We start from the raw sequence: 26,767 nt of genomic DNA on the forward strand, positions 1-26,767 counted from the left end.
TGGTCAGGCTCGCTGACTTGTTTGATGCATGTCATCACGTGCCAATTGCGTGGAACGGTGCTCATGACATCAATCACTGGATTGTGAGGTCCATACTCGATTATTTACATCGTTAGACAACAAACGAAAGTTATGTAGCCGCTCTGGGGATTTTATGACGCTTTAAAGATCGTTTAGTGTGATAGAAGCGCAGTTACAATATTACCCGAAGTCTAATTCTTTATCGCAGACATGACTTGAAATGCAATTCTGCTCTTTCCAACACCACATTTAACAAAAAAACTGCCCTATGTTTTCTTATTACTATCGTTAATCTGCCATCCATCACATATTAACTATTGTTATGTAAAAGAATCGGGTGTTCTTTAACTCCTTTTGAGTAGTATATATTTATCGAGTGCCATGATAGGGGTGGTGGGGTAGCCTAGTGGTTAAAACGTCAGCTCGTTACGCAGAAGACCGGGGTTCAATTCCACACATGGGTACAATGTGTGAAGCGCATTTCTGAAGTCCCCCGTCGTGGTATTTCTGGAATATTCCTAAAAGTGGCGTAAAACCATACTCACTCACTATGTTGTTTTTTTACACAGGCACACGCGAATGACGCTCGAGGACCGCATCCCTTGTCTAGTGGACTCACAGTGCCTGCAGCAGAATACACCAGATTTTGGGGTTGGGGTTGGGGTGGGACAAATAGGATTATTCATTATCTGTTCAAGTTACTTTCACAAGGAAAAATGTTTTCTGTAAAAAAAACAGTGGGGGCAACTGCCCCCTACCCCAACCCCCCGGCTGGCTACGGCACTGCCCCGACTGAGCGTCTACCCGGAGAGCGGAAGGTCGGCAGTTCGACCCCCTGGCCGCGTCAGAACCAAAAGACGTTAAAATATTGTACTTGTTGTTACCCTGCCTTGCTCTCGGCAATAAGGGTTTAACACATGGACTGGCATGAAATCTCAGTGGGCGTGCACTATTACACAGACGAAAGTCCGGACGAACAAACACGCACGCGCGCACGTCGCTGTAACTGCAATAATCCTGAACGCGACGTTAACCAGATTTTACATCACCTCACCAAAATGACCATATACTTTGTCACGCAGTGCTTTTTGCTTTGTAATATGATCTCCGTTATCTGTCTTCAAGATAAACTATTCCCAGTCCTCTCTGCATAAGGACAAGCACAGAGCTTGTAAAGCACTATAGTTGTTGTTGGTCGGTTTGTTGTTTAACGCAGCACTCAGCAATATTCCAGCTCTATGAAGGCGGTCTGTAAATAATCGAGTCTGGACCAAACAATCCAGTGATTGATATCATGAGCACCGACCCACGCAATTGGGATCGATGACATGCTTCAACCAAGTCAGCGAGCCTGACCACCCGATCCCGTTAGTCGCCTTTTACGACAAGCACAGTCGCCTTTTACGCTTGTCACTCATTTGATTCTGTGTGCGCTTTTCTGCATGTATGTCATTATGCTTGCGAATAGTAGTATTTCTACTTGTGATCAATGTTTACTTATGTTTATGTTGAGTGTCGGTGAGGATAAATACACCTCTGTGTTGGGTGTGTGTGTGTGTGTGTGTGTGTGTGTGTGTGCGTGTGTGTGTACGTGTGTGTGTGCGGTGTGGGGTGGGGTGGGTATCTACGTGTTTGTGTATGATTGCGTGCGTGACTTTATAAGTAATTTGGCGTGTGTGTGTTTGTGTGTGTGCATGCGTGCGTGCGTGTTCATAAACCAACCTTTAAACATTGTGTTAGTATATGTTTTATTTTACCTTATCCAGATCATAATTTGCATTTGTGTCTAAGTGTCTCGTAGGCCACACCTGGTCGGATGTTATATTGTATTGTTCGTGTACATGTTTTAGTATGAAGTGTATATAACATGTGACACTATAATAAACATTATTCTTTCCCTCTCTCTCTCCCCTATTTCCGTGAAGCGGGTCAGTCTATCGAGAGGGTTAGAGACAGGCCTACAGCATATGCGGGAAAGGTTGACCCAGTTTCCGTATAGCGAGATATTAGCTCTTTTGGACAATGTGAACATGTTAGGCTACAGGAGGTCTTAAGGTCCAAACACAGCTAAACCGCCGGGCAAAAGAAGGAAAACACCCATGTTTGTTTGATGTTTGCCAAAACTGAAACAAACAAGAAATGCTAATTCTGCGGTGATGTATTTTTGTTGATAACCGTATCAAATACGTCACCATCGAAAAGCTATTTGTTGCTTGTTTCACTTGTAGCCACTATCAAACATGGGTGTATACTTTCTTTTGCCCAGCAATTTGTTTGAGTGTCGATTTGTTCGTTTGGTGGTGTGTAGCATTTATTTTCGTTCCGCTCCAGATTTGAATTTTCATATTTACCTTCCACTCTAAGTTACTGGGACCAGTCAATTCGAAGGTAGTGAGTGTGTCTGTTTGATTTAATGACCCTTGGACCGACTTTCAGTTATATTACGGCGTGTGAGCTTAATGTGGGAGGAGGGCCCCAGTGATGCTGGTCTTCGGCGTTTATCAATTCGTTGAAACCCATGAGCACGGGTATAGTGCTGACTATTCTAGAAACCTAATCGGGGCGATGCTAGACCATACATAGATAATATAGGCAATGGGCAAACGGGAGGCCGGGGGTAATTAGCACTGATAGGTGAAAGAATGGACATAGCAATGGGCAAATGGAAGTCAGCTAGATAATTAGCACCGACAAAGATCAATCAGTCCCAAGGACTAGGCAGACAGGTTCCCTGGTCACGGTTCATGGCTGGCTGTAGTCTCCTGATGTCAATGGCTTCTTGTAGTTTTCTTTGTCGCCAGTTGTTGTTCGTAGACAGGACTTTGGTGGCTTCCCTCGTGATGTTATGGTTTTGGTTCTTCAGGATGTGTCGGAAAAAGCGGATTTCAGGTCGAGTTTGTTAACAGAGGTCTGATGTTCTTTGAGTCTGGTGTTGAGGGGGAAACGTACAGTGAACATGACATTTATTCCTGGCAATGGTCATACATATATACGAACAAAGGCAATTTATTCCGTACAAGCATCAAAAGTGAAGAAATTGAAGATTTCTTGACTGAAATACGAACCTGGTATTCGAACCGGTGATTAAAAGGGTTCTTGTGCACCTGAGTGACGCAACTGCAGAGCGAATTGCGGCGCCCTTTGTAGACTGGTTCCCGGATCCTCCGCTTGGTGTCGCTGCTCTTGCTCTGCGGGAACGGGAACCAGTCTACGCCTTTGGCAACTGGTCATCCTGTTCCCGGGAAATAGAAAGCCAATAATCAAGGTCTTTTACACTCACCTTATTTTGAAAATCAATATAGCTGTGTGTATCTTCTAAATTACTTACGTTGCCTAAAAGTATTTGATAATAGTTCGAGGCCAAAATAACCAACTATCAGACAGAAATATGTAATTAAATCTAAAATAAGTACTATCTCGATCATACTTATAATTTTGAGGTGAAGTGGGGTTTATCGTCGCGTCCAATATTATTGCACTTATATAGCGACGTGCATGTTCGTGTGTGTGTTTGTGTGACTGCTTGTACTAGTCCGGACTGATGCCGATTTATAGTGCTAGCTCACTGAGATACCATGCCGCAGTTTAACATGAATACCCCACTCAGACACAGTACACTGACTCCGAGCCGACCAGTCCTTGTTTTAGCCCCTTAATGCCGAGCGCCAGACAGGGTAACAACAAGTACCATCTTTTAACGTCTTTTGGTATGACGCGATCGGGGATCGAGTCCCGGACCTTCCGCTCTCTGGGCGGACGCTCTACCACTAGACCACGGAGGCGGTCAATAATTTTGTAGTTTCCCATCAATTTATATTTTACCATCTGCTTAAAAAAGACATTTTCAAAATATCTCCACAAGTCTTTTACTTTAGACATTTCAAAGAAATGATATTTGATAAAAGTACCCCTCTTTCGGACCCGTGAAGATACGGGTAGAGAATAGGCAACCCATGCTTGCCGTAAGCGACGACCATGCTTGTCGTAAGAGGCGACTAACGGGATCGGGTGGTCAGGCTCGTTGACTTGGATGATGCATGTCTTCGTATCCCAGTTGCCCAGATCGATGCTCATGATGCCAATCACTGGATTGTCAGGTTTAGACTCGATTATTTAGAGACGGCCCTCATATAGCTGGAATCATGCCGAGTGCGGCGTTAAACAAACAATTAATTTGTTATCTCGAAGAAAATTGATTTTCAATCTAAAATAATTACTCTCTCTAAACTCAAAACTGATTAGGAGACATTGCACATGGCATAATCCAACATATCTCAATGTAACCCAAACCATCTTCATCAAATGATATAATCAAGAAATAGTTTTGGTATAAACAGACAATTATCGAAACAAACACTTAGCCAATGAAAGCATTTCTTTCAAATATTTTTTCTTTCTTCGAAAGAACCTTTCCGCTTCTGCTGTTTTCATGTTGAATGAAGCAAACTACACTTGCCAAGGCTTTTAGTACAAAAAGCACCTAAAAAAATAAATTCCACAGCCATGGCGCAGGACTAACCATTATCCTCAGACTTGAGATGTAGAAGCATCGAGTGAGTACATCGCGTCGTCGTACACACTATCAGGTAAATGAGGGCTTGCTGTAGTTCGTCGCCCACGACGCTAATACAGTCACTGTCGATATGGATGCCGTGTCGTCACACCACTCCCTGTCTCGAGGCGTGGTACAGAACGCTCCAGTGCCAAGGAGGGAGCGGCATCGGCCGTGTGTTTATCCTGTTAGGAATGCCTATATTTCATTTCCTGATTCTCGTGCTTTCTTTGAAGACAATTAATGGCATGAAATAAATTATTTCGATGTTTACAATTTTTTGTTTAGAAACTCATTGTAACTGCACAAGTACTTGTTTTTTACGAAAGCCTATTGGGGTCAAAATTGAAATATGGAAAAGACGGAAAATAGATTCGTTATTAAGGAAATAATATCGTTTTAACGGAAGAAATACGTTATTACGAAAATAAATTCGTTATAACGGAAAAAAGATTTGTAATTACGGAAATAATTTAACGAATTTATTTTCGTGTCTTTTCAATATTTCAATTTTGACCCCAATAATCTTTCATAGTTATTCTCTTGAAATAATATAACAATCTGATTTTCATTTGTGAAAGTCGTTGGATCCGTATGACATTTTTAAAAATCTTTATTCGATGAAATCATATCATACACTTTCACTCCAGATCACAGAAACAGTTATGTACTTTAAGACCTATCTGAAGAATTACTTCTTGAAGACTGCCTTTGGTGTTTGATTCAGTTGCATTTCACCTTTTGAAAAGAACCCACTTCTATTAGAAATTGTGAAAAGCATGATAAACAACGGTAGAAACTAACAGTTTCACTCCACTAGTCCTTACAATGATAACATATAGAAAAACCTTTAAAAATGGCAAATTTCTACTAGTTCTTAGGATACCTTTACTATTGGGCAGTTTGGTAAGGACTATAGGACTAGTGCCAATTTCTAACCCTGATAAACTGTTGAATACCCCATTCCTCTTATATACTACTACTACAAAAGAAGTTAAGAACTACCTTTTTTTCCTACGACTATAGTTTACATGTCATGGTCCTTAAATTGCTTTGAGTGCTACTGTACAGACCTCGATAGCCACCATGCCTTCACTATGTAAATGTCTTTGTGATAGTTCAGATATCAGATTTCCAGGAACAAACGTTGTGAAAATATCATTCATAAATATTTCAGTGCTATTTCACCTTTGAAATAATTTCTTGTTAAATTATGCTTGTTCTGTGCGACCAACATTACTCGAAACATGAAATAATAACTTAATCAGTCTTAGCCAAGGCATCTTGTAGACTACCCGTCTTAACTATTGTCACCAGCTCCCAAGGGCTCAGTCACCATGTCGGGTTACCACTGATTCTGGTGATCGCTGGTTCGAATCCAATGTTTTACAACCATCTACTCATACTTGTTTATTTCAGTGGTAAACGTGTAAGACCTGCACATCTTCGGGTTTCCTCAAACGTGAGCTGATACGCCCTGATAGAACTGAACTGTTAATATGTTCAGTGTCCATCTCACTCATTTGCTCCCAGATGAAACTTTTATTGGATAAGAGTCACCTCCGAGGTGCAGTGAAATCGCGTCCAAGATGATTCCACTATTATAACGACGTGCACGCGCGCGCGTGCTTGCGTGCGTGTCTGTTTGAACTTACTTACTTACTTACTTTGGAGATTTAACGTGCGCTTTCCGACTGATGCGTATTTCGCACACGGGCCCGGCCAGGCCATTTAATGTGTTTCCGAAAGGGGCGAGGGTGGTCTGTGCAACCCAAGAGGGGGCTTTAGGGGTTGCTTATATAGAATTTGGGAATTTTGAGATTTGGAATAGATGCTGATGGGGTTGGGGAGGAGAACTAAGGGAGCTGGGTATGGTGGATGATTGTTTGTTTATGTGATTTTGATTTGGTAGGTTATTATGGTTTTAGATGCGTTTTATTAGTTCCGTTTTTATTAAGAATACGCCTAAGGCCTTGAAGTTTTCTAGTTTATTTTGTGGGTTTAGTATTGCTTCTAGAGTGAGAGCCTTGTTTAGATTGAGGGTGGTTTGTAATGCGGTTCGATGTGTTAGGTAGTGTGTGCAGTGGATGAGTGCGTGTTCTGGGGTTTCTGGTTGTTTGAACTAGTCCGGACCGATTTTATAGTGCTAGCCTTTTTTAGGGATGAGGTGAGGTGAGGTGAGGTGAGGTGAGGTGAGGTGAGATGGGGTTTAACGTCGCGTTCGAGATTATTGCACTTATATAGTGACGTGTATGCGTCTGTCAGTCTGTGTGTGTCTGCTTGTACATGTCCGGACTGATGCCGATTTAAAGTGCTAGCACACTGAGATACCATACCGCAGTTTAACATTAATACCCCACTCAGACACAGTGTACTGACTTCCAGCCGACCAGTCCTTGTTTTAGCCCGTTAATGTCGCGCCCCAGACAGGGTAACAACAAATACAATCTTTTAACGTCTTTTGGTATGACGCGGCCAGAGATCGAACCGGACCTTTCGCTCTCTGTGCGGACGCTCTACCACTAGACCACGGAGGCGGTCAGTCACCCTCGAACCTTGTCCTAACGTCCATTTTTTTGCTAGTGAAACATGTCAGAATTAAGATGATCGATTTTCATATGATCGCCATAACGGTGGTGTGGAGACCTCAACGTTTTCAGTTTACGTGTCTTGCTTCAGGCAAGATTTTGTTTTTGTTTTGGTACGATGATGTAATGGAACTGAGAACTGAATAACGAGACATTAATGACGTCATAGGACGTCGAGAGCCCGTATGTACACTAGGCATCACCACGTCGATGAATATCTAGAATATTCTGAAGGAGACATCTCAGTGTTGTAATTCGTCATGATTTCATAACGACCACTGACATTTGACCGCACCAACGTCACTGCGACCGGCGTGACATTATCGCTGCGGAATCTGTCGATGAAGCCTGTTTGAACAGCAACGGCCATGTCGTCGTGTTTGTTCACCGGGAGCGTCACAGGGGCTGGCGCACGCTCCTCTGTCAGAGACTGTCAGATTTATGTCCCACGTAGATGTTGGCGCCCTGCCTGATAAGCAAGCCACCGCAAGGCCGAATGAGGGTCCGAAACGTTTATTCGTTACATGGTTACAACGTAGAGCCAATCCTTGGCGTTTCCGGCATTTGTAATGCTTATTTATACTTAAGGTTTTGTAAATATCTACTCTCTCACTCACTTACTCACTCACTCATTCACCTACCAGACCAACCAACCACCGACCCACACAGTCACCCACCCAGCCACTAACACTCTCACTCTGGATTCAAGCGTCCAGATGATAGTACGAGTATTCACTTAAAACAGCTGTTTCATTGACGATGACTTCTGCAATACTATTTCCTTTTTTAAGAAGTAAAAAATAACTGGAAATACTTCTCTAAAGTAATTCTTTGATCTTCGGATATCTTCCCGTATGGAAGCTACAATTGAAAACATACCAGCAGAGTCTGTTTCATAAGAGTGAAAGATTTGTGTTTGTTTGAATCAGATGGAGTTCCTGAATAATAGAACTATACCACCTGTAGCTATATCGATATCACTTCACGTTTCGCCGTTATATAACGTTGCATTACAACGAGTGCGTTTCAAAACGTATCTGACAAACGCACGTGACGTGTATATGTTTTGAAATACTCGAGTTATACTTGTGTAGAAATCTACTTTTCTCTAAATGTCAATCGACACATTCTTCTGTCGTCATTTTTAACGCCGTGGTGTCTTGCGTAGTGATGCAATGTGAATGAGTGAGTTGGGTTTAACGCCGCTTTTAACATTATTCCAGTCACATCGCGGCGTGTCAGCTTAACGTGGGAGGAAAGCCCGAAGGTCTCAGACGTTTACCACTTCGGTGAAACCCACGAGCACGGGTATGGTACTGACAAACCTAGAAACATAATCGGGGTGAACCGGGATTCGAACCCACAATCATAGGTTTCTGGCGTGTCCAGGGGACACAACTCTGCGCAGTGAATCGCGGCGCCTTAGACGACTGGGCCACCCGTGCCCCCTGATGTGATGTGAAATGATGTTACATTTTGATTTTTTAAAATAATTTACCTCTTCTATAACCTTTATGTTGAAGACAAATTTGATTTATGTTTATTTGCCCTGTTTGTAGCAAAATAAGACTGGAATATTTACCCGCCTCATTTGCATGTATATCTACTTATAACTTTTGTGTGTCAGCTCTCAAACAAACCATACAGCTGACAAATACAAGTATCTTTATATAGTCATCATGCATTTATGTAACATCAGTTTTCAGTATAATACCGTTTTTGTTAATATAATTGTAAGTCTATTTAACTCACTTGTGGCTGCGCCAAGGAATTCATAAATTGAAACGCTGAATTGAATCGAATTGTGTTGTTATCTTTTCTGAGGGAACAGTTTTCATTGGAATATAGACATAATTATGCGTCTAATTTAGGGTTAAATTGTATTTAGAATCTTTGTAAGTGAAATTGTTAATGTTTTTATATATCATTTCCTATTGATAATTAATTATAATGTCATTATATTAATTGATAATTTACACTTCTGTTTTATTTAAATACATTCCATTTTTCAACAACTTTTGCGTGGCAGTCGCTGTAAAGATTTTTTCTTTCCGGTTGTTTGATTTTTATTAAAACCCGGTAAGTACTACGTGTATGAATGAATATGCGCGAAGAACATAATTAATACTATTTATCTAGATTAATATGATGTTAGTCCAACATAGTCCCCAGTCCACCAGTGAAAGTGACTTTGTTTTACTGTCGCTGTGAACAGTGCTCCAGTTATATCACAGCGTGTCAACTTAATGTGGGAGGAAACCCCGAAGTGATGCAGGTTTTGGACGTAACCACTTTGGTGAAACACACGAGCACTGTCTGGTGCTGACAGACCAAGAATAATAATCAAGGCAAATCTTGGGTTCGAACCCACGATCATGTGTTTCTGGCAAGCCAAAAAGGGGCGGTAATTCTGGCGCCTGAGAGAACTGTGTCTACCGTGCCCTATCACTTCGAACGCAGTAAGCGTTGTTGTAATATAATTTAAAAACAAAAATCACATTGTTATCTATGTATCCACTGTTCTAAAAGTTTAAAAAACATGTACAAGTAGCATAGTGGTAGTGAAAAGGTTTTTAATGATAAATTTGAGATAAATGGAAAGATTAAGTGCAGAGAGAAATATTAAGATATTAGATAAAAGAAATCGACATTTCTTAATATAGAACCACAAGACACACACGTGCACACCATTCACACACACTTTCACACATTCATGTCCCGATGTAATTTTGCTGTGATATAAGTATTATACGTATAGACTAATTCGTATCCTGTTTTTAAAACAGTGAGTAAAACGAGACATGTATTGATCCAATGTATTTGATTGAAGAAGACGAGGCCGACAAGATAAGACAACGAATAAGAACACGAATGCCAACTTGAACATGACACCTACATGTAATACATGAGTGGCCATATTAACATTTATAAAGTAGTCGACAAGGATATTGATATTGCTGGAATATTGCTAAAAGCGGCGTAAAACAATGTTCACCCGCTCACACGTATTAACTATACCTGGACCTAACGCTGCATATGGCGGCAATGTAGATATCAATGACCAAACACGTCTTACCGTAAATCCTTGAATAAAAACTTGTTATGATAAAACGCAGGGTCGTATATTAGTCTACAACATTTAGGTCTTGTCGGCACCCTACACTGATATTTTGAATTGTTAAATTACCGTAAAATGCCATCAACATGCCATCAACCACTATTTAGCAATATTCCAACAATATTGAAAGGGATTCATACATTGTAACCATAATGGGATTCGAACTAGGGTCTCCGAACGCTTTGACCACTAGACTACCCCACCTCCCCTACCATTACACAAGCAGCTACATTGTGTGAAGTAAGCAGTGGTGTCAATTTGTTGTGGGTGTCAACTAAAAATACTGTCGCTCTTCAAGGGGTAGAAAATATAACGAAAGCCTATTTGTCTCGATATCCTCTACTATTTGAAATTCAACCCTTTCTTCCTAACATGTAGAATATACACCCAGAGCCAATTTTTCGGTCGATAATTCCTGAGTTTATGTGACGGATAGTAAGCAAGTCAAATGATATGACGCCATTTGAACAGTGAGTGAGTGAGTTGAGTTGGGTTTAATGCCGCTTTTAACAGTATTCCAGTAATATCATGGCTTGTAGCTAGATGTGGGAGGAGAGCCCAATGTGGTACAGGTCTCAGACGTTAACCGTTCTTGAGAAACCCTTAATCACGAGGATGGTGCTGACAAACCAAGGGTCATAATTGGGGGCTAACCTTGGATTTGAACCCGTGATCAGAGGATCCATTTATTTTTTTAATCATTTTATCTCTTTTAAGAGTACACAAACAATATGTTTCTACGTATAGTTCACATACAATCTTAAATAGGTGAGGTGAAATTGGGTTTAACGTCGCGTCCAAGATTATTGCACTTATATAGCGACGTGCATGCACGTGTGTGTGTGTGCTGCTTGTACTAGTCCAGACTGATGCCGATTTATAGTGCTAGCCCACTGAGATACCATACCACAGTTTAACATGAATACCCCACTCAGACACAGTATACTGACTCCGAGACGACCAGTCCTTGTTTTAGCCCCTTAATGCCAGGGCCAGACAGGGTAACAACAAGTCAATCTTAAATACATAAAAGTTATAAAGTATTTCTGTGGATAACAAACAAAACTATTCCAGTGTATGGATGGCAGGAACTTGCTGGAATTGTATAAGTTGGTGTGTTACTCGAATAGAAAGTGACATGGAAACCAAAATGTCTCGAACCCCGTGCACTCACATACGAATATGATATATTCCTGTCGATGTAATATGAGTTGGTTATTTCTTGTTTGATGTGTTGGAAATTTTGAACGATTCGGAATGTTTGGTCTGAATATGTTTTGTTTAGTTATTGTTATAGTGTGATTAAAAACATCATATCTTTGTTCTTAATATCCTAATAAAATTGTCAATTTTGAAAATTCTAGTTCTATTCCAGTTTTGTTCTTAATCCATTTTGCACGGTTGTCCCAGATATCTTTTAAAATTGCACAATCAAAGAACATGTTCACGAAGGTTGCTTTTTCTCGGGATCTCGTTCTCGAACCATTTTTGTTTTGTGGACACATGATCTCTGTAGGGCTACGATTAATCATTTCCCAATATTTTCAGTCATATCTAAAGGCAAGTGCTAGTTCCAATCTTTATTTTTGGAATATTATATTGTTACCTTATTTAAAATGTCATATAGTATTCTACCCCTCCCACCCCATCCCCACCCCCACCATGTTGTCAAGGAAATACGCCGTTAATAGCTGATACAATGAAGACATTTGTGATATATTCTTACGCTTGGAATATTGTTTGATTGCTTGTATAAGACTGGAGTATTCATTGAATTTTAATCATGGTCATATATTGTTTTTATGACTAAAAGATCTGAAACTTTTCACTCTCACATTTTAAATTATTTATGAGATTAATACCTTTTCCCGAGCGGTGTTAATAATTCACCGGGATGTTTCCTTGTCACAGTGGTGATAACATATCTTTTTTCTCTTTTACCGAAGTTCCATTTTTCTATTAAGCTTCTCGTGCATATAGTACATCTTTCAAAAAAATATTGGTCCTAACACTGATAACCTTTTCTGAAATGTCAAGTTGTCACTTTAGCAGAAAATCAATTTGTGTAGGAATTATATTATCAATAAAAAGAGTGGTAAGTTTAGGGTTTTGGTGTGAATGGAACAAATGTTAAATCTTTTGAGCAGTGATTGTATTTTTATATCAGGTGCTATTTATATCTTTTAATTCCGAAGGTTTTATGATAATATTTCTACTGATTTTGTCTGATGTATTTTTCCATATAAAACGAAAGCACTGTGTTTCTAGTTCTTTCATGACTTTTTCGCATGGATTTAGTAGGGCTGAGAAAAGGTATGTTTTGGTAAAATAATACTTTTAGTTCTGTAATTCTACTTAATGGGACCACGCTAAAGGGCTCGATTCCAAACAAAAATAAGAGCTATCTACTTTACAGTGGGCCTACATCAAATTTCAAAGCACAGTAGATTTATCTCCTAATTGTTCTTTTGTACTTTTAATTACTTCTTCAGTTTTTTTCAAAAAAAGTTTTGTCGTTTAGTTGGGAGTTATCGAACTTTCAATAGCCCCTTCCTCTCTCGATACTATTAAGGTTAAACGAAATCTAACGTATAGAGTACTATGATCTGTAAGCAGGGTCAATACGTACTTTATCTACCGATTTTTCAAAGTCTCTTGATAACAGGAAGTGATCTAATATGGCTTGTTTAATAGGAGTTTGTTTGAATGTATATCGTCGCTTATATGGTTCATATCTCTGCAAGGTTAAAAATAGGATGGTTCTTCCATAATAAAAACATTGCGCCCTTCCTTTTCTGTCGAGTTTATGTGACAGATAGAGAGTATGTCAGTTGATTATAAAGCCGCTTGAACATTATTTCAGCCATATCAAGGCGGGTCAGCTAGATTTTGGTGGAAAGTCAAACCTGGTGCAGGTCTCAGGCGTTTACCATTCTTGTGGAACCGTCTATCGCGGGGTGGTGATTACAAGTCAAGGATCACATGTTGGAGCGAACCTTGGATTTGAACCGGTGATCAGCGGATCCATGAATGCTGATCTAAGTTCTGTTGTGTATCTGTCCTGATACTTCAATAGCCGACGTCCTGCTTCAATACGTATGTTCCCTGAGAAATGGAAATAGTATCTATTCCACTGCTAAACTCAAGGCTTGGAGAATCCAAGGCTACCATGTACTCATGTGAGGAACCGAACCCGAGACCACGACAAGACGGGCGAACGCTTTAACCACAAGGCTACACCGAATTCCCAACAATTCAACCCAAAACCCACCGACGTTGTTCAAGATTCCAAAGTAAATACGAACTACAACAATTACGAATTATTGCCTGTTGATATATAAATTATCTTTATGAATTTAAAGTTTGCTACAAAACAACCACTAATGGAACGAATGTTGGCATAGCAACAATTATACGGATTATTTTGAGGAAGTACAGAACATGTAGCCATATATCTGTCTCTTTGACTTGTTTCACACACGACAACGACAATGTGTTATCGTCATAAATATAAAACACAACTTACATAAACAGTCTTACCCTGCATCGATGTTCTATAAACTGGGAGTACCATCTTTGATGCCATTGTCTTCAAAGACACGTGTAAAACAAATCATTATTGTCTTACAACTTATTAAATCTATATCAAACGTGGAGACACAACCCCACATGTTTCTTTCGAAAGTCTTAATACAAGAGACCAGTGTCTATATTAATCAGTATCGAATTTCAACGCGCCATATTTGCCCAAACCGAAATCTGCCAAATCTCCGGCACTCTCAGAAACCATTTACCTGTACAGATCAATATTAGTGATTAAACATGCCGCACACCTGTCCGTACTCACGCAGGTGGAAGGACAACGCTCTACGCACCGTCCCTCATCAGCCTATTGTTATTTCCGTCATTCCAAACAGTTGCTTCTTGTAGATCCGTCACCATGGTGATACCCTCTTCACGGGTACGCGTCGGTCCAACTCAACCTTCCGCCATCTTGAATTCCAGTTGATTGCTTTTTTCAAACTTTTTCATTGTGGTTTGTTATTGTGTCAGTGAGCACTGGTGTCTCATGATGGACTCATTGGTGAATTTACTCCAGTGTGGAACCATATGAAGTTGAACAACTTACTGGTACGGATTATAACTGATAAAAAATATTGTGATTTCATCCAACGTAAAACTGCTGCATCGGTATTTGCGGGGGATATTTCTGACGTATGTGGTCTTAATACCCTACATGAGAAATATTTATTTATTCCAAAACGAGGAATCAGATTGAATACACCCGTGTACATGCATTTGGGCAAAAGAACCGTTTCTGTTCCAGGGCAACATGTTAAACACCCCCTCATGGAAAAAGAAATTGTCTACACATATTGAGCTGTTGGCGGAAAACGACCTTTCGGCTCAAGCGGAGGGAAAAATGTATTGAAATATTCATTGGACTAAATGGATCCCGTCTAAAGTTTCAGGAGTCTACAAGGTTGGGTGTCTTGGAAAGAGTTGCCTTAGCAACCGGACCAATACGACCGCAATTGCACAATCTTGGTACGGTGTGGCAGGTTTCGTTTGCGGCTGTGGTAACGTTTCCTGTGTCAAACTACAAGCTGGATTGTTAACTGAGTTTATTTCCATTATTTACCAACATGACCTGAATATATCAACGCAGACGACAACTGAGAAAGAATGGAGCCTGGCTCACGGAGCCAGTCTTTGGCACCAAAATTATCTTTAGCCCCTGGACGTTCTGGAAATAACCGTGTTGTGATCAATGTGGGGGGAATAAGGTACGAAACGTATAAAACAACCTTAAAAAGTATTCCCGATACACGACTGTCATGGCTGACGGAGACGACAGCCCAAAACCCAGACTACGACAAGGCGTCTGGGGAATATTTCTTTGATCGCCACCCTGGTGTGTTTAACATGATATTAAACTATTACCGTACAGGGCGACTTCATGCGCCCACAGACGTGTGTGGACCCCTCTTTGAGGAGGAACTTGCGTTTTGGGGCATCGACGAGAAGCAGATCGAGCCCTGTTGCTGGAGCAACTACAGAGCGCATAGAGATGCTCAGGAAACATTGGCGGAATTTGATGATGGTGTTGGGGACGATGGGGAAATGGATGTAGAGGATGAGGATGAGATTGCCAAAAGGTTCGGGATAGTGGAAAAGAAAATTGATAAACCGTTTTGGGAACGGTGGCAACCACGGATTTGGAGTTTGTTAGAAGATCCGAAATCTTCCACTGGGGCTAAGGTAGGCACTGGTTTTCATTGTGTTTTTTATATATTTTTGTTGTGTTTAAATCTGTTGGTTTTCAGGGAGAAAATAGATTCGTAGTCTCCCTGTGACGATTCTTGCGAGAAAAGGAAATCTATGCTTGTCAAACAGTCGGTATTGCGTGTCAGAAAAGGTTACATATTTCCAATGATTGTGTAAAAGTGGGTATTCGGGAAGCAGAGAAAGTGTACAGTACAGTAAACTACGGTTAAAACGAACTCAAAGGGACCACTAAGTTTAGTTCGTAATAACCGTAGTTCGTTATAAGCATATATACAACATATATACAGCAAATGGCCTGGTCTAAAAAATAAGTTCGTTATATCCGTCAGTTCGTTATACGCGTGTTCGTTATAAACGTAGTTTACTGTACTCCTCATCATCCATTGAGGATGTTTCACAAAAATTAGATTGTTGCAAAGTGTTTTTTAGAAAAAAAATATTTGGGATCATAGTTTTAATTGAAAACAAATCTGGTTTTGCCGCTGTAGGTCATAATATAACTAGTCTCCATACAACATCCCAGTCCCCTCCAGAATATCAAATGGTCGGTCCCTAATACAGTACCCCATGTTCGTCACCTCGTGAGTATTCTTGGTCAGTACAAGTCCTCAGTACCCCACGCTTGTCACCTCGTGAGTATTTTAGGTCTGTATAGGTACCCAGTACCCCACGCTTGTCACCTCGTGAGTATTTTAGGACTGTATAGGTACCCAGTACCCCACGCTTGTCACCTCGTGAGTATTTTAGGTCTGTATAGGTACCCAGTACCCCACGCTTGTCACCTCGTGAGTATTTTAGGTCTGTATAGGTACCCAGTACCCCACGCTTGTCACCTCGTGAGTATTTTAGGTCTGTATAGGTACCCAGTACCCCACGCTTGTCACCTCGTGAGTGTCCTGAGGAGAATAGGTCCCCAGTACCCCACGCTTGTCACCTCGTGAGTGTCCTGAGGAGAATAGGTCCCCAGTACCCCACGCTTGTCACCTCGTGAGTATTTTAGGTCTGTATAGGTTCCCAGTACCCCACACTTGTCACCTCGTGAGTATTTTAGGTCTGTATAGGTCCCCAGTACCCCACGCTTGTCACCTCGTGAGTGTCCTGAGGAGAATAGGTCCCCAGTACCCCACGCTTGTCACCTCGTGGGTGTCCTGAGGCAGAATAGGTCCCCAGTACACCACGCTTGTCACCTCGTGAGTATTTTAGGTCTGTATAGATTCCCAGTACCCCACGCTTGTCACCTCGTGAGTGTCCTGAGGAGAATAGGTTCCCAGTACCCCACGCTTGTCACCTCGTGAGTGTCCTGAGGCAGAATAGGTCCCCAGTACCCCACGCTTGTCACCTCGTGAGTATTTTAGGTCTGTATAGATTCCCAGTACCCCACGCTTGTCACCTCGTGAGTGTCCTGAGGAGAATAGGTCCCCAGTACCCCACGCTTGTCACCTCGTGGGTGTCCTGAGGCAGAATAGGTCCCCAGTACACCACGCTTGTCACCTCGTGAGTATTTTAGGTCTGTATAGATTCCCAGTACCCCACGCTTGTCACCTCGTGAGTGTCCTGAGGAGAATAGGTTCCCAGTACCCAACGCTTGTCACCTCGTGAGTGTCCTGAGGCAGAATAGGTCCCCAGTACCCCACGCTTGTCACCTCGTGAGTATTTAAGGTCTGTATAGATTCCCAGTACCCCACGCTTGTCACCTCGTGAGTGTCCTGAGGAGAATAGGTTCCCAGTACCCAACGCTTGTCACCTCGTGAGTGTCCTGAGGCAGAATAGGTCCCCAGTACCCCACGCTTGTCACCTCGTGAGTATTTTAGGTCTGTATAGGTTCCCAGTACCCCACGCTTGTCACCTCGTGAGTGTCCCGAGGAGAATAGGTCCCCAGTACCCAACGCTTGTCACCTCGTGAGTGTCCCGAGGAGAATAGGTCCCCAGTACCCCACGCTTGTCACCTCGTGAGTGTCCCGAGGAGAATAGGTCCCCAGTACCCAACGCTTGTCACCTCGTGAGTATTTTAGGTCTGTATAGGTACCCAGTACCCAACGCTTGTCACCTCGTGAGTGTCCTGAGGAGAATAGGTCCCCAGTACCCAACGCTTGTCACCTCGTGAGTGTCTCGAGGAGAATAGGTCCCCAGTACCCCACGCTTGTCACCTCGTGAGTGTCCCGAGGAGAATAGGTCCCCAGTACCCAACGCTTTTCACCTCCTTAGTATTTTATGTCTGTATAGGTTCCCAGTGCCCAACGCTTGTCACCTCGTGAGTGTCCTGAGGAGAATAGGTCCCCAGTACCCAACGCTTGTCACCTCGTGAGTGTCCCGAGGAGAATAGGTCCCCAGTACCCAACGCTTGTCACCTCGTGAGTGTCCCGAGGAGTATAGGTCCCCAGTACCCAACGCTTTTCACCTCCTTAGTATTTTATGTCTGTATAGGTTCCCAGTGCCCAACGCTTGTCACCTCGTGAGTGTCCCGAGGAGAATAGGTCCCCAGTACCCCACGCTTGTCACCTCGTGAGTGTCCCGAGGAGAATAGGTCCCCAGTACCCAACGCTTGTCACCTCGTGAGTATTTTAGGTCTGTATAGGTACCCAGTACCCAACGCTTGTCACCTCGTGAGTGTCCTGAGGAGAATAGGTCCCCAGTACCCAACGCTTGTCACCTCGTGAGTGTCCCGAGGAGAATAGGTCCCCAGTACCCCACGCTTGTCACCTCGTGAGTGTCCCGAGGAGAATAGGTCCCCAGTACCCCACGCTTGTCACCTCGTGAGTGTCCCGAGGAGAATAGGTCCCCAGTACCCAACGCTTTTCACCTCCTTAGTATTTTATGTCTGTATAGGTTCCCAGTGCCCCACGCTTGTCACCTCGTAAGTAATTTAGGTCTGTATAAGTCCCCAGTACCCAACGCTTGTCACCTCGTGAGTGTCCCGAGGAGAATAGGTCCCCAGTACCCAACGCTTGTCACCTCGTGAGTGTCCCGAGGAGAATAGGTCCCCAGTACCCCACACTTGTCACCTCGTGAGTATTTTAGGTCTGTATAGGTCCCCAGTACCCCACGCTTGTCACCTCGTGAGTGTCCTGAGGCAGGTCCCCAGGGACCCATACCTATTTTACCATGGATATTTCTCGTCTTAATATTACACCAGGAGCTCAAACTGTTTAAATTGTGTATGTTGGTTTTTTTTTTTTGACTTTAGTTCGTCCTTTTTTTTTAACCATGATATAGTTTATTTCTATGTTTAATGATACAGCGAGGGCTTGAACCGGGTAGGTACCATTGTTAAATTAACAAAATTAATTTCTGCGTTCTTTCACCGTTCTTTGAGGATTTGACATGCGATTTCTATGCATATCAAGAGATTCACTGATACTCCGTTTTACAAGCTCTCCTTGACCCGCTTTTGAAATGTCAAATGTACGTGTTAAAATTTTCCTTACGCATCTGTATTGATATTTCAAGTCTGGAAGCTAAGTCAGGACACGTGTACCTGATGTATCCTCCCCTGAAGATCTGGATTAGAATTGGTCTTCAGCAACCCATACTTGTCGTAAGATGCATCCATATAGGCACACATATCAAGGCATCACGTGCTACAGAGGGAAACAAATGTGTGGAAGTTACATTAAGAGTGAGTGAGTGAGTTGGGATTAACGCCGCTTTTAACAGTATTCCAGTTATATCACGGCGTGTCAGCTTGATGTTAGAGGAAAGCCCGAAGTGGTCTTAATCCCTGTTTATATGCATCCATTTACCCGAGGGGTATTTTTACCCTCGTGGGTATATCTGCCCTATTAGGGGTATATTTGGGCATTAATACCCCGAGTGGTAAATTTGTGTTTATCCCACGGGTAAATTTATTAGACGTTTACCAGATTGGTGAAACCCCAAAGCAGGGGTATGGTGCTGACGAACCTAGAAACACACTCGGGGCCAACCGATCATAGGCTTCTGGCGTGTCAAAGGGACGCAACTCTGCACAGCGAATTGCGGCGCCTCAGAAGACTGAGCCACTCGTTACTTTTAATCATATTTTTATTTTTTTGTTTTGTTTATGCTTAAATTTTTATTACAACAGAACCTGCACCGTACACAAAATCCAATTACATTCTTCATTACTGATAGATGACAGAAGGGCCACTGATACACCTGCCAAATCCACTTGAGAACCTGTCAGTCTCTTAGAATCATGAAACTATGTTAAAAGCCGTCATATAGCTGACGGTGCGGCGTTAAACATCAACAAAAAAACAACAAAAACAAACAAAAAGCAACCTATGTTTAAATATACGATCACCTTAGCGCTAGGGTGGTTTTGTGGGGCCCTGAACCATGACTTTGATTTGCATTATGACTATTGAAGGTATATTACGACATATTACGACATGTCATCAATGCCGCTTTTAGCAATATTCCAGCATTAACACGGCGGGGGACACCAGAAATGGGCTTCACACATTGTACCCATGTCGGGAATCGAACCCGAACGCTTTAACCACTAGGCTGCCCGATCGCCACCACCAACGGTAGAGTACTTCGTGTGAGTTCCAGAATTTTGTATTGCGACATATACGGAGACTATACCCGTGTACACATACAATGCATTACAGATGATATATATATGTATGCAGTATCTACTATAGCAGGCCAACCAATGACACAATCTCAGATGTGTTATAAGAGAGAGAAATGTGTAGTTCTGTGTACAGTTGCTTTCGAAATAAGCTAAAATATACATAGAGTTCGCACTCACATGAGTGAGTGAGTATGTGTTTACGTTCTTTTAGCAATATTCAAGCAATATCACGGGCTGCTTCACACGGTTGGTTGGTTTGTTGTTTTACGCCGCACTCAGCAATATATCACTTATATGACGGCGGTCTGTAAATAATCGAGTCTGGACCAGACAATCCAGTGATTGATATCATGAGCATCGATCCACGCAATTGGGATCGATGACCTGCATCAACCAAGTCAGCGAGCCTGACCACCTGATCCCGTCAGTCGCCTTTTACGACAAGCATAGTCGCCTTTTATGGCAAGCATGGGTTGCTGAAGACCTATTCTACCCCAGATCTTCACGGGTCTGCTTCACACGGAAATGTGAATCCTACAAACGCAAATTGTCCATACTTAACACGCAACGACGTTTCATCGCCCCTTGTAATTGCGACTTAAAAAGTAGTTCTGTGTTTGAATAATCTTTAAACATATAAACAAAAGTAACAAAAATTAATTAGGGGTACGAATATTCTTGCGTAGATCGATGCCCATGTCAGTCACTGGTCCAGACTCGATTTTTTTACAGAACGCCGTGATACAGCTGGAATATTGCTGAGTGTAGCGTTAAACAAGACACCAACTAACCACTAAACGTGGAGGGCCTCTACCACTTTGGATTTACATACCTTAAGTACTTATCAAAGCGCCATTAAACCCAACCCACTCATATGAACCACAGATACGTTTTGAACACATCATATATAGGATATATCAACTTGAGGCAGATTTGTGGTAATAACGAGCAAGTTACATCACTCACAGTCATTTTTTTTAACCTTATACATTTTCTATAGATCAGCATGTATATATCAACAACAGGCATGCAGCATCTATCACAGGCAGGTACATCCGCAACAGGTAGGCTAATGGAATACCGGCAGGTTTATTGCCGCCATTGGCAAGTTTCTAACAACCACGGGCATGTTGTGGCAACCTTGGGCAGTGTAGTAGCAACCGCAGACACATCTGTAGCAACACCAGGAATGTTAATATCGTCAACAGGCGAATGATGAAAGTGTGTCATAGCCTTAGGGGTAGAATAAACCCTTGGGAGTAAGAAACGGGAAATACCGAGGTAGTTGCTACAACTCAAAGTTCCATCTCTACTGAATACAACGTATCATCTCAAAATGACTTTTTGATGCATCATGTGGGTTACGGACTGGTCATTTATTAGAGGGTGGGGGGAGGTGTAGGGGGTGGTCCGGGGTGGGGGCAAATAAATAAGATACAGTCATAAGACCAATCACCCCCCCCCCCCCCCCCCCCCCCCCCAACACACACACACACACTCCCCGCTAATAAATTATCAGCCCCCTCTGTAAGAGTAATTCTGTCCTGATATAATAATGTTCCATTTGTTTCCGTGAGTGAAGACGTGTTTTGTTCTGATTCATAATATATTCTTGGATAATATTTGGTTATCTATGTTAACACCTTTACACTACTCAAAACAAGTTGAAGAAGTCTGGATTTGTTCCTTTGTTACCAAACGTGGCGATCATAGGTATTGTAGCATATTATATCTTCAGAACTTTAGGACAGTTTCTGAAAAAATAAAACAAATGTCGTCTGAAGTTTACTGAAAAAACAATATCTAGGCCCACTTGCACAAAGATATCTTAGCGCTAAGATGATCGTAACTCCCGTACTTTAACATAGGCTTACGGTAGTCTTAGCGCTAAGATCGCTTTGTGCAAGTGGGCCCTGGAATGCTGGACTTGTTGGACATTTTTGGTAAGACGTTATACAAGAAGTAGGCACCAATTGTTCTGCCCCTCCTTGCTGATCGATTTCTTCATGCATGTGAATAGGAATTTCTGCTCGGAAAATCGGATTGGATAATCAAAAAAGGGGCAAAACAAAAGCTTCGAGTATATCGATGATCTGATTTCGTTCAATAACAGTCAATTCCCCACTCGATTTACCCGCCTGAACTAGAAATAAAAGAAACCTGGAAGCGTCGCATCTGTTTCACATATATATGCATGAATAAACAGAGTGACAAAACGCTCTCCACTGTATAACAAGAGAGACAACTTAAACTTTCCAAAAGTCAACATCAGTCAAGGCCTCAGAACAGACATGTGGAGGACCTTTCCAAATTTGACGCCTCAGTGGCAAAAATGATGCCCGATGCAATTCCCTACTTTGACTTGTACCATATGTTCCCGTGTTTTTTTTCACAGGTGAACTATTGACTTGCCTTTGCATGTGTCTGTGACGGGTGCCGCCGGTGGGACAGGATACACTCACCTTTTCGCGAACACCTACCATCACTATTTGATAGTGATTCATAAACACATGCTTATTAGCGGAGTCGTTCAATGGACTGCTTTTAGCAAAGATTTCCTATCAGTATTGAAAGTTTTTTTTAGCATTATTTATATTTTATTTTCAGTGGTCAATTAATTTAATTTTTACCGTTAGTTTGTCCCTTTTGCTCAGTGGAATCTGTTCCGGCGGATAATCGATATTATTCTCTTGCGTTGACGTTTTATCTTTTCACGCGACGAGAGTGATTTTACTTGTGTCAGAAAATCATTGTATCTCCTGGAATCTATACCGCTTTCCTAATTAATTATAAATATATTTTCTAGAGAAACGATGTGATATGTCCTTCGTGGTTGAAGTTATTAATTATGCTATAAATACCAAGATATTTTCCCAGCTATACGAATCCAAATAAAGATATTTGCGCAACACATACATGCGTGTTGAATCTCAGGAAGGTTAACTTGTTTGATAGGCATTACTTAGAATTTGACGGATGACAAGGTAGACACAATTTTATGGATAACATATTGAACAATTGGCTTGCATGTGTTACTGACGGGTGTCACCTTTACGCGAACACCTGGTATCATCACTATTGGATAGTGCTTCATAAACACAGGCTCATCATAGAGTCGGAATCGCACAATGGACTCTGCTTTTAGCTGAGATTTCTTATAAATATGGAAAGGGTTTTGTTGCTTTTATTTACGTGTATATTAGTTGTGATTCGACGACTATTTACATTCTAGTAACGTTTTGATAGCGTTTGTGAGGTTTTGCTAAAATCCAATTTTCAATTGTAAAATATTCTTCGCCCGGCACATTACAAAAACAGTTCATTTGAAAACAAAAACCCCCTGAAAATCAAAAGCAGTTTTGTCTCTATGGACCATCTGCATAATAGCTTTATTTGTACACAATAATTATAAAAATATTTTATTATATAAAGATAAATAAAATAACTCGAAAAGTGAAATTAATTCCTTTCCCCTAACCCTTAATACCCATCCCTTTCACGGAAGGTTGAACAAGAAAATCCCAGATTTCCCTGTGGCAGGAACCATGTGAATCGTTTGAATTTAATCAATATTCAATTATGTATTAGTATAAACGTTATTAAGCTTCAAGAAAAACCTACATCCCAACTGGGCACCGTGGTCCGGATTCTCATTCTCAAAGGCTACTTATAACGGCCCCTTGATCATATTTGGATACTGTCAGATAACAGTTTCACGAAACATAAAATATGTATACACGTGCAACTGATATACCAACATAAATGCACCCTCCCGGCTTGCAATAGGAACACCCACGCATTACATGCATAATGTAACAAACTAGCGATCAATATCAATTGATTAAAAAAAATACATTATCATTCCTGTTTCAAGGAGTCATTGTGTAAATGAAAGCCACAAAACCTTTCTATAGTCATTAAAAGAAATCTATGCTAAAAGCTAAAAGCTAAAAGTTGATTGTACGAATCGATTGTGTTTATGAATCACTATCGAATAGTGATGATAGGTGTTCGCGAGAAGGTGAGCGTATCCTGTCCAACCGGCGACATCGTCACAAACACATGCAAAGGCAAGTCAACTGTCCATCTACAAAAACGCGGAAACATATGGTACAAGTGAAAATAACGAATTGCACCAGACACTGAGGCGTTAAATTTGGAAATGTCCTCACATGACTACAAATAAACCTTATTGAAAGCTTTGCTGAGGATGGTGCTTTAAAGGTCGGATGCTTCAACTGTGATTAATGTCTTCAGTCTGGGTGGATTAAATATTCATGGTTGGTTCGTGAATATGTTCCGACATTTGTCCATGGCAACAGTTCATCAATAAAATGAACATAGTTAAGATAAGATGTGTCGACGGGGTAACAGTACCACTCGGGCTGATGATGGAGGAAGCAGAGGAACAATTCTTGATGATGGACAGGATGTTGTCAAGTGTTTACAGATGGCTCGTTGCGGGGTAACCTAGCATATTTAACATCCGGCCCGCTGGGGGTCAGAGGGTATCAGGGGACGGTCACCAAAAATTATGACAGTCTCAAGAGGAAACTCATAAACAAATAATACACATATCAGGAGGGGGTCATGTCAAAATGGATATTTAAGGGCATGGAGAGGGTCATTCAAAATATGATAATCATCATTATTTTCAGTACGTTAGTGCATCCAAAACCTCTGAACCCCCCACCTCAACCCCCTCGTAATAAATGACTGGTCCCTTAGCGAAACCTCATTTCCCCTCCCCTCTCAGCGAACAGTGAATGACCCCTATGACCCCTGCTATTGTATCCACCTGGTCCCCGATTACAACAAACGTTGTTCCAACCCCTCGGACAGAACCTGGACGGTCTAAGGATTAATGCACTAAATTAAGACAGACTGTAGTTGTAGTGCCCCTCATTTTGAGGAAGTTCTTTATCGCATGCATTGTGATCATCGTAGGGTGTGTGTGTTGGTGTTGAAAGGGTAGCTTAGTGGTTAATACGTTCGCTCGTTACGCCGAAGGTCCGGTTCGTTTCCCCACATGGGCACACTGTGTGAAGACAATAATTGGTGTCCCGCGTCGCTAAAAGCGGCGTAAAACCATGCTCGCTCATACACTCTCTTGTAGAAAAGTAACACTATAGCCGAATAGTTTTGTGATGAAAATTAAAGAAAACAATGGCTTTAAATCAACACGAAAGTACATGTATCTCTGATGATCACCACACGATGCTAGATAAAGCGACACAACCTTTGCCATATCCAATAGAAATATCTGCATAAAGCAGAGACCATTGTATAATTCCGACTATATCATGAGTATGTGTTTATGAATTACTACCAAATAGTAATGATACCGGGGATTCGCGAAAAGTTGAGTGTATCCTGACCCACCGGTGGCACCCGTCACAAACACATGCAAAGGCAAGTCGGAGGTTCAAGTGAAAATCAGGGAACATATGGTGCAAGTCAAAATAAGGACTTGCAACGGACATCATTCTTGTCACTGATGCGTCAAATTTGGAAATGTCCTGCGCATGTCTACCATAAAACGTTTTGAAAGCACGTTTCTGACTGTTAATCCCATGGTTAAAACTGTTATGAAACTCCTCGGGCTGGGCTATTTGTTGCCAATCAGTGACCTGACGATGTAACCTGGCACTGACTGATAACAAAGCCAGACTGTCTCACCAAATGCAAAGGTGGCCTTCGTATTGATTTCCAATGTCGTGACCATTTTGTCTTTTTCAAGCACAGGTCTCTCTTGGAATGGAGCTGATACCATGCTAAACACACTCAGTAATATTTCGTGGATGCCAATTTGGTAATTTCATTCTGACATAATTGAGTAACTGCATTAGAACATATTTCGGTGCAACGCTCTATGTCGTTCGGTGTCTTGGCCTGATGATTACACGTAAAGGATTTGTCAGAATTCACGTGTATTCTGGAAGTATAGCGCCCAATAGAAATACATTGTTACAGCGCTTGGTAAAGGGGTGTGCGAACCATTCATTACAGGCAGATGTAAATTCAGTTTCTCTTTTCGTAACGAAACCACCTGTAAAAAACGATAAATTATTACACAAACATGAAACTGAATCAAGTTAGTTTCAGAATTTTTTTTTGCACTCGATATATTATTGTATGCCTATTCTTGTTTAAGACTGAATCTGATTTAATTCTTGAAGTATATGATTATTGTACATAAACTGTGACTGTTTGTACATAGGTTAATAGTTTTTTTGCATCTCGATATATAATTAAATGCCTATTCTTGTTTAAGACTGAAACTGATTTGATTCTTGAAGCATATGATTATTATACATAAACTGTGACTGTTTGTACATAGGTTAATTCGGATATCTGAAATATAAAGTTATGAAAAATTGACTTTGTCATGAACAGCTGCAAAAGGATCATTTATCTTTAAGTGGCATTTTAGAATGAAGACACAGTTGACTTCTTGATTTCGGTATATTTATCAAGCAATGGTATTTTTGTTCTTGAAAACGGTACCTAAACATCACATTGAAGTAATAAAAGAAGCCCAGGTGTCAACTCGGTGTTCACTGTTTATAGTAGTCGAACTTTGACCGAGCGAAAGTTGTTTTACACCACCGTTATATTCCAGCTGTATCACGGCGGCC

General features: G+C 41.5%; 1 protein-coding gene across 1 annotated transcript in view; it reads left to right on the forward strand.

Moving 5' to 3' along the window:
- The first annotated feature begins 14,965 nt into the window (after positions 1-14,965).
- The window catches only part of LOC139462068 (voltage-gated potassium channel KCNC1-like), a 30,462-nt gene continuing 18,660 nt past the window's right edge, over positions 14,966-26,767 (forward strand). Inside the window, exon 1 of the mRNA XM_071243570.1 lies at positions 14,966-15,541. Coding sequence (XP_071099671.1) covers positions 14,966-15,541 — 576 coding nt within the window. The remainder of the gene's footprint in view (positions 15,542-26,767) is intronic.

The sequence above is a fragment of the Haliotis cracherodii genome, unplaced genomic scaffold (assembly GCF_022045235.1).
Source record: "Haliotis cracherodii isolate W230 unplaced genomic scaffold, xgHalCrac1.p SCAF_15, whole genome shotgun sequence".
Taxonomy (NCBI): domain Eukaryota; kingdom Metazoa; phylum Mollusca; class Gastropoda; order Lepetellida; family Haliotidae; genus Haliotis; species Haliotis cracherodii.